This window comes from Papilio polytes, unplaced genomic scaffold (assembly GCF_000836215.1).
Source record: "Papilio polytes unplaced genomic scaffold, Ppol_1.0 DF821400.1, whole genome shotgun sequence".
Taxonomy (NCBI): domain Eukaryota; kingdom Metazoa; phylum Arthropoda; class Insecta; order Lepidoptera; family Papilionidae; genus Papilio; species Papilio polytes.
Genome location: NW_013527804.1, coordinates 6,707,535 through 6,718,868, shown reverse-complemented (window position 1 = coordinate 6,718,868; position 11,334 = coordinate 6,707,535). Strand labels below are relative to the sequence as shown.

The 11,334-nt window shown below is 38.2% G+C and overlaps 3 protein-coding genes across 5 annotated transcripts in view; 1 reads left to right on the top strand and 2 right to left on the bottom strand.

The window, feature by feature from the left end:
- Positions 1 to 1,990: 1,990 nt before the first annotated feature.
- LOC106108929 lies at positions 1,991 to 6,617 on the bottom strand. Of its 3 annotated transcripts, XM_013290291.1 has the most exons (12): positions 6,448 to 6,469; positions 6,156 to 6,223; positions 5,507 to 5,598; positions 4,655 to 4,714; positions 4,080 to 4,136; positions 3,921 to 4,011; positions 3,676 to 3,797; positions 3,442 to 3,541; positions 3,238 to 3,330; positions 2,947 to 3,083; positions 2,346 to 2,631; positions 1,991 to 2,230 (listed from the first exon to the last, which is right to left on the bottom strand). In XM_013290291.1, exons 6-12 carry the CDS (start codon positions 3,994 to 3,996, stop codon positions 2,133 to 2,135), a joined length of 912 nt encoding a protein of 303 aa, XP_013145745.1. In that variant the 5' UTR covers positions 3,997 to 4,011; positions 4,080 to 4,136; positions 4,655 to 4,714; positions 5,507 to 5,598; positions 6,156 to 6,223; positions 6,448 to 6,469; the 3' UTR covers positions 1,991 to 2,132. The 3 variants fall into 3 exon arrangements, with proteins under 3 accessions (XP_013145745.1, XP_013145742.1, XP_013145743.1); XM_013290288.1 differs by lacking the exon at positions 5,507 to 5,598 and having other exon boundaries at positions 6,448 to 6,616; XM_013290289.1 differs by lacking the exons at positions 4,655 to 4,714; positions 5,507 to 5,598 and having other exon boundaries at positions 6,448 to 6,617.
- A 2,125-nt stretch (positions 6,618 to 8,742) lies between these two features.
- LOC106108763 (eukaryotic translation initiation factor 6) lies at positions 8,743 to 9,835 on the bottom strand. Its single transcript, XM_013290025.1, has one exon. It carries the CDS (start codon positions 9,699 to 9,701, stop codon positions 8,964 to 8,966), a length of 738 nt encoding a protein of 245 aa, XP_013145479.1. The 5' UTR covers positions 9,702 to 9,835; the 3' UTR covers positions 8,743 to 8,963.
- A 204-nt stretch (positions 9,836 to 10,039) lies between these two features.
- Positions 10,040 to 11,334, top strand: part of LOC106108749 — a 3,143-nt gene continuing 1,848 nt past the window's right edge. Inside the window, exons 1-4 of the mRNA XM_013290009.1 lie at positions 10,040 to 10,337; positions 10,552 to 10,662; positions 10,971 to 11,055; positions 11,274 to 11,328. Coding sequence (XP_013145463.1) covers positions 10,149 to 10,337; positions 10,552 to 10,662; positions 10,971 to 11,055; positions 11,274 to 11,328 — 440 coding nt within the window. The 5' untranslated portion in view covers positions 10,040 to 10,148. The remainder of the gene's footprint in view (positions 10,338 to 10,551; positions 10,663 to 10,970; positions 11,056 to 11,273; positions 11,329 to 11,334) is intronic.

The following is an 11,334-nucleotide window of genomic DNA, read 5'->3' as shown; positions in this document are numbered from 1 at the left end:
ATGTGGACGTACCGGCTGCTGTAGCGGCACGTAGTCACGAATATTATGACGTCCGTGTAGTCGAACTACAAGTAGGGTGCGTTTCAAGTACATGATCTCTTTAGACATCTGCGAGTAATAAAAAAGTAGCTTCTTAAAGATTAGTAAATGAAAATGTAAATAAACAAATGTTCAGGCAACACATAAGCTTGTGAACTATACCGTGTAGCGAATTATTAGGACTACTAGACGTGAATGACATTATACTGAACAAATTAAAATATCAGACGAAGAATGTGTCGTGCGTGTTTTAAACAGACAGTTATTATGGCAGAAGTTGACTGCGCAGATATTTACTTGTTTGAACACAAGAAGTACGTTTCGGCTATAACGTCCAAAATTATACAAATTATTTAGATGTAAGGATGACTCTATCAGGTACCGGTACTGTGCCAACATTTCGAGTATTGTAGGATAGTTTTGCAGTTTTTTAAAGTATTTGTTTAAATATTAATGTTACAGAATGTTTTTCTTTTTACGTTTTGAACTGTTGCTTTTTCTATTGTTTTAGCAGTGCAATATTTGTTTGTTCGTCTAACGATATACTCAAGAAAGCACCTGCAAGGTGTCTCCAAATTTATAAGTTACTAAGAAAGTAAGAGCGAGCACAGTGAATTTGGAGATACGTTGCACCTTGTTGGTGTCTGGCAAGACTGAGTAACATAGAATAGCATTAGTTTTTGACTGACTTCCCAAAAGAAGGAGGTACTCAATTCGTCGATATATTTTTTTGTACAACACGTTTTGTCTCCTATTGTGAATACATAAGTTATTTGTTAACTTCCGTTACTTTCTGTTTCCACGATCTAATGTACTTTTGTATATTGTATCGCTAGAATATTTGGTAGAAAGCGATGATTTATCAGTTATTATAAAATACGTAGCTTGATTTGGATTTATTTAATTTTATTACAATTTGCCATTATTTTTGGTATCTGGCAACCTTTTAGTACATTCAGTATTCAGAATAGTATTTTACATATAAAGTGATATTACAATATTGCAATAATAAATGTACGAAGCGCATAAAATGTTATTAAATGTAGTTATATCCCGAATCGACTTTTATTTTCGATTCCATAAAGTTGTCACAGAGCTGAATGTTAACCTTTAAATGCATGATTTTTTATTTAATTATAAAATCAATATTTCAGTATAGGCTTTGAGTCACAGATTAAGGTAAAAATAATAAAAAAAAGTCATGGTTTCAATAAAAACTATAATTTTGTTCGTAGACTTTTGGCAACAATATGCATTTAAGGGTTAAACGAGGGCCTTAACTTTTAACAAAAATCTGCACAAAAGCTGCAGCCAGATATTAAAAAAATGTATAATGAGCAGAGTTAAAACATTTATTTCACATAATTTCAGTAGCGCTACCTGCGCTGCCGGTGTTCGATACTCAAAGGACAAACTAACGCATCTGTTACTGAATAGGACAACTTATCAATATATAAATGGATGGTTTTAATTTTTACGTTTGATAATATTTACTTTTGACTTATTTATTTGAAATTTGTAAAAAATATTTTAACGATAATAATTTTGGTGACAATAATTTACAATCTATATCTATCTCTCTCTCTCTCGTCGAGAAGTTTAATTATTTTAAAATACTTCATCAACAGATAGCGATAGTTTGTTTGTTATTTTGAGTTTCGGACACCAGGTAGAGCTAGCTAGTAAATAGAAAATATCGTTCAAGAGAAATGTTGTTATGGTTCCTCTATAAATTTTCGAATCTCTGCTTTGGCTGAAACTTTCTAAATTAAGGGAAAATAATAATCTGAAGGAAACTTAATTTTTTATTCGTCATAATTAAAATATTTTGTCACTTAAAACGATAAGTAAAAGTTAGTCTTTGTTGGGTATTATAATTTATCAGGTTAAAAAAAAACAATCCGTCTAAAAAAATTAGTAAAATATTTGACAATAAAAAAAAAATCCATGGTACCGATGATAAATTTTTATTAGATTTATTTGCACGTATTTTATCGGGTTTGCCTCTTTGACGTACACTATGGAATCCGCCGCCTCGAGACTTGTATGGAACAAGACGTTTTCATAGAAGCGCCACGTGGTGCGGGGGGCAGCTAGGTGGTGTAGGAGATGGCGCTCTTGAAGTCGATGCCGAAGATGGCCTTGCAGGCCGCCTGCGCCGCCGCGCGCCGCGCCTCCTTCTTGTTGGACGCTGGAAACAAAGTATTTAACTATCACTCTCCTGCCCACCTGATACAGATGCAAACATACCACATGCTATAAGAAGTGGCTCATATCAGTGAGGAGGTGTGAAGTCGGCGGCTGACCCTTGCCGACGTAGGTGGCGCCGTCGACGTCGAGCGCGAAGGTGTAGAGCATGTTCTGCGGGCGGTCGCCCTGCGCCGCCAGCTCGCGGTACTCCAGCGCCGGCCGCATGTAGGTCAGCAGCATGCAGGGGTGCATGCTGCTGGCGTCCGCCGGCAGCGTCTTGGCCTTCTTCGGGCCGCGCGCCGCCCGCGCCGTCTGCGCCGGCTGCGCCGTCTGCGCCGTCTGCGCCGACTGCGCCGAATGCGCCGTCTGCGCCTCCTGCGACAGCTCCGGCTCGGACCCTAGCTGAAATATGATGCATTTCCTAATGAACATATCCTACAAGGAGCGGGAGAGAGCCGAGAGTGTGGAAGTGTGGGAGTGCAAGGCGTGTGGGTATGCAGGGAGTGTGGGAGTGCATGGAGTATGGGCGTGCTGGAGTCCGGGGAGTGTGGGAGGGTGCGGAGTGTAGGAGTGCGTTGAGTGTGGGAATGCGGGGAGTGCCGGGAGTGTGAGAATGCGGGTTGTGCTGGGAGTGCCGGGAGTGCCGGGAGTGTGAAAATGCGGGTAGTGCGAGAGTGCTGGGAGTGCCGGGATTGTAGGAGTGCGGGGAGTACGTACCGCGGTCGTGAGCGACCTGAACTGCGGCACCTTGTGGCCCTCCACCTCCCACTCGCAGAACAGCTTGTGCAGCGCGAAGGACGCCAGCTGGATCATCGGCAGCGGCTCCTCCTCGCACTCCTCGCCGATGCTACCCACTGACGTCATACACCACATACACAAAACTAAATTCAAAACCCTGCCAGACAAGTAAACATTTTCTTTGAATTGTGTTCATATGACTTACTAGTTCGATGTCGCTCCACACATTGCAACATCGAACCGGTGAGTCGAGTGGTGATGTTCACATACCCTCGCTGGCGATGACCTTGGTCATCTTCTTGATGATGAGGTCGCGTATGGCCTGCTCCGCCGCCGCGTTGCGCGCCGACAGTTTGTTCTCACCTGGTAAAATATTTGTATTGCAGTCCAATACAACTGACAGTTTTATAATTACGAGGCAGCCACTCGACCTCACATACGTACTTACACAGATGTGATGTAGTTTTAACATACCAAAGCCCTTGTAGTTGTTCCCCTCCAGCGTGAGGTTGGCGCGGTAGGAGTGCGGCTTCACGTATTGGCCCGCACTCGACACCGTCTCCACTTTGAAATTCTGCAATCAACAACACTACAGCAATCTACTTTACACCTCTCTTACTTCATTTCCTCTGTTTGACATTAATTATTCTAAAACATGTAAAGTAATGCTTTGAACTTTGAGAAGAACAGCTAAGGGAGTGTACTGACGGAGGCGAGCTGGTCCTTGGGCAGCATCTCGTTGAGCACCATGAGCGCGTTCTTCGGCGTGAGCAGCCGCCGCAGCGTCTCGTTCTGCCGCCGCCGCCGCTCCTTGTTGGTCACTTTCTTCACTGCACACCAACACAACTTTACACGAACTTACTCATTGAACTTACCCCGTGCTCTGGACAGACTTAACAATATGTATTGCACACTTCTTTGAAGAGTATAAGGTCACATCGTTCAATTCATACCTCCACCTAGCTTGGACTTCATCCACGGCGGACGACTCTCCTCATTGTTGGTGGACACATTTACTTCTGCTTTCATCTCTTGATCACTATCCTGTTAAACGATCATCTTTTACTACATCAAGTTGGCGAGCGAAAAATTTATATTCCACCAAACTATACCTGGAGGTCACGTTGTGCTGGGTTTTCCGCTTTATGCTCCTCGGGCTCATACGCTTGCTGAGGAAAAAGGTATGCCAGTCACAATAATAAGTACAGTATCAGTAACATACAGGTGATTCTTAATGGACTGATCAATGGTTTAGTGGAGTTAGAGGACCTTGATAGCTGTCGATAAAGCGCAAAGTATGTTGCTCGATATTCTGTAGTTTTAAAGTTCTCTATAGTTTTAATGAAATGAAAAATAAGTCAAAAATATTACTTTTTGGACTTTTAATTCTCATATGCTTTGTATGACAGTTACAAGTAGTATTGTCTACATAGTAACATATGGGTGTTGTTAGCTTAGCTTTAAGGATCTCTTGTAATATACTTGTCCTGGTTCAACTCGACATGCATTTCAAATATTTTATGTACATTAATCTGACATTCAGAAAAGAAAGACATCATCATGGTTGACTGAGGTCTAGTTCCCTCTATAGGCGCCAAGCAATATAAACATCCAACAAAAAAATTACACCACCCTCGATAACCACAAATATTGACAACTATAACACTCAATGTCTGTATGTACTCACGGTGGTTTCGACCTGGTTGGGACGCCGCAGCTGATCCGGGTTGGCAGTCAGCCACGAGCCCTGGACGCCACACCAGCCGTCAGCGGCATTGTTGCCTCGACAGTACTGCCCCCTGCCCCCCGCACAATCATACACACACACACTACTACCAAATTATAACTATAATTTGACTTTACAAATATAACAAATAGTAATTCAAACACAATCTCTCTATTAATTAACTAACTATGTAAGTTAAGGGTATAAGACTGAATCTAATCAGAGTTAATTTCAAAATGAATTACCAACTTTTAAGGAAATATCATTACATAAATGTTATAAATGTGTGACACAAATGATATGCAACTTTTATGTAAACAGTGTGGCGATAGCTATTAAAACTGCATGGATAAATCAATTAACCATTAGAAAAAATCAATGGACATCCATCAACAATCACACAAGAGGGCAGCTGACATTTACTATCGTCTCTATACTACTACCATGTGACCACCCAGTGAAGTTACACCAAACAACATTATTACTAACCTCTTGCATGTCACCTATCTAATGAAAACAGTTACATTTCTTATGTACCCCTTAAGAGATGTTACCCCTTTCAATAAATAGGCTGATTTAACATCCAAGTGGTTATCTAAATTTGGGTACATCAGAGGGTAATAACATTATAGCAACATAGAGAAGCATACTGTGTCTAGAGAAATCTATATGTACACAGAACTTATGTCTCATGTACATAATGCATTCTCATCCTTGGCTATGCTCTGAGAGGCGCAAACCCATTACATACTAATTAATTTAAGTAAATTCAATATCATAGGGATTGTTTAGCATTATTGATGCACTAATCACCTATGATATCTCATGCATACGATCTGAGCTCAGTCAGAGATTAGCTGGTGACTTTGTGATGCCAGCGCCAAGGTCTGATGCTCGGGGCCGCGCTGTGGTAAATATATTCATCATCAAATGTTTTGCAAGTGTTCATATATAAGTTCTATAGTTATTTAGTTTAATAATTACAAAATGAATAATCAGAGCATAGAACAGTAGTAACTAATTAAACTCAACTATTTTTGCTTGCATAAGATAGCATTAAACTCATTGACAAAACTAAAAATAGCCTTAACAGTGGGCAAAGTTAAGTGTTTTGTCTAGTTTTGAGCCCATCTGCAGTACCCATCTTCAGAGTGTGACTGGTATTATTTTGCAGTTACAGCCTCGCAGCCCATTTTAACTTACTAACTACTAGTTGATGCCAACACCAGAGAAATGTGCAAGTGTTAGCTATTCTACAAATAGATATTATTCTTTAAAGGCATAAAGACAATCGGGCATCCTAACAATTATTATAAAATAACCTTATTATACTTCATAATAAAACAGTTTAATTTTCATTTCACTTATTTATGTGTATACTAAAACTCTGAATAATAAATATAGTTTCCAGCTAACAACTACATAAAGCGTTAGGTTAGGAATAAGGTAGTATGTTGCTGACCTCGCCGACGGAGTTTGCCGGGACAAATTGCCCCGGTGTGCTGTGGCGGCTGTTGTTGCGGGTATTGTCTACAAAAAATAATTTATTGTACTAAACGAACTAAAAAATCTCGTAGGTAAACCCTCAATTGCGCATTATACATGGCATAGAACGAGAATCAATATCACATATAACATAAATGTTACAGTAATTAAACAATACATAACCCCACATATCAAGAACTTAAAGCTTTAAAAAGATATTTATAAATACCTCTAAACGAAATAAACTAAAAAGAAAAAAATAAACTTACATTTGTTAAACATTTGCGTATTTTTAAGCAAACTCACAATATTCAAAACTCTTGTTTGTATTTAAACGGAAACAGTATAAATGTGTTAAATATTATTTTAATATTTAAACTTAAATCAATTTATTTATTAGCAAAATAGCAATAGCAGTCGCACTGACCAGTGCTGCCAGCCAATAAAAAATTTTACCCGTCGTGTACACTGTGCAAAAGCAGTGTTTTTATTCGAGAAAGAACAACGGTAAAGACACTTCTTAAAAATAGAGTAAACCTTAAAACATGAGCTAAAGCTATTTTAACGTATTGAAAATCAATGAAATGTATTGAATTTTCCCCATTTGTTTCATAATAATCACAAGATATTTTATGTGTACAAATTATTGCTAATCAATGATTTGTTTTATTTGTCGCCCAAAAACTATCTTAGAGCTAGATTACCAAAGGAAAACAATCAATTCCATGTAGATTTTCGAAAAGCCGTAAAATCTGGTACAATTGCCGTAGGACACGGCAATTGGCGTAGTATTGGCTACACTGGCACCGACTGCAGTGTTTGTCAAATGTCATTTCAAAACATTGACATCTTTAGTCTAACTTCTATGCCTCTACTTTTCTTTGTCTTTGGCATGGATGTATTACTAGACTAGAACAGGATTGAGCTCTTGTCGAAAAATCGAAGCCGCGCAAGACCTCAATAACTGTCCCTTTTTCCCTCTCTGTCGATTGTAACTAAAGGCCAGTAAATATAAAAATCTTGTTTTTATTGTTAGACGTCAGCTGATTATTGCTTCAGATGGATTTTAGCGTATTAGTTATCATCAATGTATCTTTAAAAACAATACAAAATGCATAATTCTAAATCACACATTGCTAAATAAAAAGTCTTTTGAAGTTTGTAAAGCAAACCTAGCTTATTTCTTATCTTAAATCTGAAATTAAAACAAAGCTATTTTAATGGAGAAAGGAAGAAATAAATGCATAAGTGTTTGTTTGTCCTTGAACTAGGATTGAATAGTCATGCATAGTCACCGCAATTCTTGACCAACAAATTATGTTTAAAACTATTACCTGTGAAAATATAACCCACAGTTAGCATAATACTCGCTTGGGCAAGCCTCCACGGCAAAAATTCTCCCAATTTACCTAGTAATTTTCAAAAATATCACGAAATAAAAAAAAGAGTCCACCACTAATGTTCGAGTCATCATGTCATGTGGGATTGTCAGTTCAGTTCAGGTGTCCGAATTTCAAACAAATAAAAGAAAACCTGTACACCATACGCAAATTTTTATATTAATAAGGTTTTACCCGTAGCAACAAATAATATTGCTTTAACATGTCGGTAATAAATAATTATTAACATTTTAAAAGCACACATTTTACTGCATTCCATTACATCAACTGCCTATTTTTCTACAAACAACGAAAGGATTGATATCTGGCAACTCTAGGTCACTGTTAGAAAGAAACATAGTTAACACTTATAGCCCTCTCACTCGGTTTCAATTATATTTTGCTTGCAACAAGACTTTTACGCCCTTATCATTAGGTTTTATTTTCTTTATTTCAACTGCATGATATACAGATAGAACGCATTCCTGTTCTAGTAGTACTTCCATGGTCTTTGGTTAATAATTTTGACCAATCCCATGATGGGTGCGAGTCACCACTGATATTTGTAAATAGACAGGTATAGGTTTACTTAAACACGCCGTTGGATGTTAATGTTTAAGTTTATCCCTATTATATTATTAGTTCGAAAGCTCTTCTCCGCAACCACTCGTAACATTTAGCAAAAATCAAAGACACAAAATACTTGTTAATAGCCTGTCCATTTATAGAGGTTAGTGGATATAACATTATGCATTTAACTTAAAAATCGTACAAAAACGAAGATTCTTAAAACTTTACATTTTGTTCATCTTCAATTGTGTTCAACATATTCAATAATGACTGTTTTCCGATTTCACAACAGCCACATCTCACTTCAATCATTTTATCAAGAATCTTGTGCAGCATCGTGGTGTACGTGGTACACCATTTTTACACAACACACATGTTCACGCATATGTTTGAAATCTATTACTTTCATAAACAAATTTTACAAGTTCTAAATATCTGATTTCATTGATGTTATCTGACCTTATTCACTAAAGATAAGAGTATATAATTAGGTAATTCACAAGTGACAGTGGAAACATATTTAAAATGAATCATAAACACAATAGAAAAAAACACAGGAAAAAAATAAAACAAATTATAGAAAATAGTTTATTTTTTTAATTTTGCATCTCACAAATATGTAAATTATATTATACACTATTGTACAATATTGATACAACATAAATATTGCACAACAAACAAAAACAAGTAAGGAGTAGCAATATGTACATTGTGTCATTTGCAAAATTTGTATTTGCCAATTAATTGGTCAACAGAAATGTTACCTGTAATATTTTATCATAGAAAATGATTATAAACTAAACATAACATTAATGCTAGTGGGCTGTCCGCAGGTGTTATGACATGCTGTCAATGAGGGATGCTCGCATCGTTGATGTGATGGCTGTGGGCTTCGCATCATTTAATTTGAAAACACTCTCAATCACAGATATTTCAGTAGATGTAGTGTCCATGCCACAGAATGCACACCAGTCATTAACCACCATCCCCGCCGCCACCACTTCACTGCCTCTGTTGACAGTGCCAGCCACCAGCGGCACTTGCAGGAGGGACGAGAGCTCGTCTTGATCCTGTATCGTCGTTTTCGGATGCACAAGCCCACCTCGGTTGCTCAGTGCTATATAGGAGCCTACGAGTACGTTGCCGGCTACCGTTTGCCGAAATACTTCCACATCGAGTGTGTCTGCTAGAATTTCTTCAGTGTCCCGATCGAGGTCCGGATGCACTAGAGCTACGTAGTCGTTACACGCTATAACGTTTCCGAGAGCGCTCAGCCTCTCCTCGACTCGCTGCACTTTGACAGTGTCGGGCAAACTGTTTCTGATGTGTTGCAACTCCGTGTCCGTAGTGGATGACGGTACCAACAGACCGTTCTTGTTGGCGACCGTCATGCGACCAATGATTCGACAGCCCGCTATACTCACATGCACGACGGGAATAGCTTCTGATAATTCCGCTTCGAAAACGCTGTAGAAATTCTCTGAGCCGCCTATTGCGACCATGCAATAAGCATTTGTTAATTTACTAAACACTCCCACTTCGTTATTATTTTCAAATTGTACGCGAACCGCCATGTTTTTAATTAACTTGTTAAGCTTGTTTATGAGCAACGATGAGTAAAAATGAATTACACAAAGTATTTCAATCTTCACGTGCAAGTCTGTTTTAAACGTCGCTTTGACAGCTAAGTGTCAACATACAAAATTCTTCATCTTCGGCGCGATGCACCATGTTGTGCAATCGGTCGCGTTCAAATTTAAAACATTGAAGCAATGGATTTTTGCAATATTATAAAATTGTACTTGAAACATATTGAATAAAAGGATATTATGTCGTTCAAAACGTCTTCAGACCACGGATTTAAAAAATTCCAAATAGCTACAAACGTTTATTCAATCATCAAAAATAGCATTTGACAAACTGAAATCAATGGATTTGTTCGTGACACATTTATATTAGTAACATGTTCCTATAGTTTTTATAACATTTTCCTAACAGAACCGAGCCCCAGAAAATGAATAATGCGTAAAGTGTTCATGCTAAATGATTTTAGCGAAAATGAAGAATGTCCGAGATTTTCAGGAGATATAATACAAAATTTAAGACACGCACTTCTTGCCCCTCCTGAATATAAAATAAACATAGAACAAGCTTTACAAAACGTTGATTTTAAATTTCATAGAAGATGCAGCTACGCCAATCTTATTAGGGTAATATTTTAAAAATAAATGAACTATATAGTGAGCAGCAAAGCTAACTTCCATAACTTCATCCATAATTTCATTTGTACATTTCTTTATAAAATTTGGTGCTTTCCATTTGATTAATCATTAAAAGGAAACCAAAGTAAACACAAATACTAGGATCAGCGTCCCTCTCCGTCAATATAAGCTGTTAAGTAATGAATCGATAATTTTTGTATAGGAGTGTAATGTGGCAGAAGGACAGACCTTGCTGATTTTCTGGGGCTACGGCACTTCTGACAGCGGAATTACAATCATGTCCGCTTCCAGTAGTACCTCAATCCTCATGTCAGTATGTATCATTACTATTTTTACTGCTGCTTACGTTTACGTTTTGTATTTATGGTACCTCTTGAACAACACCATTTATTTGTTAAATCTGGGTTCGTTATAATCGACTAAAGTTGTAATTGAAAATTGAGGTGCTCGTTACGCATCTTATGAGGTGCCCTATCTACGTTTTCTAGCTAAACGTTGTACAATTATAGTTACGTTTTATCTTTACGTAGAAACACTATTCCAGGGACTTATGTAATACCGATAATTTAGTATTTCTTTTGTATCACAATGTCATTAACGGTACATTTTGATGACGTACAGCCGGGAGCGCAGGGTAACCAGCAGCTGCGCTCCACTGGCCAGCAGACCGACATCAGCTGCGGCTACTCCAGCTTCGCTTCGCCAGGTGCTCTTTAGAATACTAATCAAAAGTAGAATAAACAGCACTTAGAACTAGAAGTGGTGCTGCGCCTTAGGATTGTAATAGGCATCGGACCACTTCAATCGATCGTTATTTAAATTGTCAGTAAGCAAACAACGTTGTTTTCGTCATACATTTTTAAACCATTATAATCAGAACAAATTAGTTATTTTTTTAAGAGTGGGAAGTTTTGTTTGGGTCAGGACTAGTGGGCGAGGCGGAGTCGCAGCGCGCGCTGCGCGAGCGGCTGGCGGACTCGCTGAC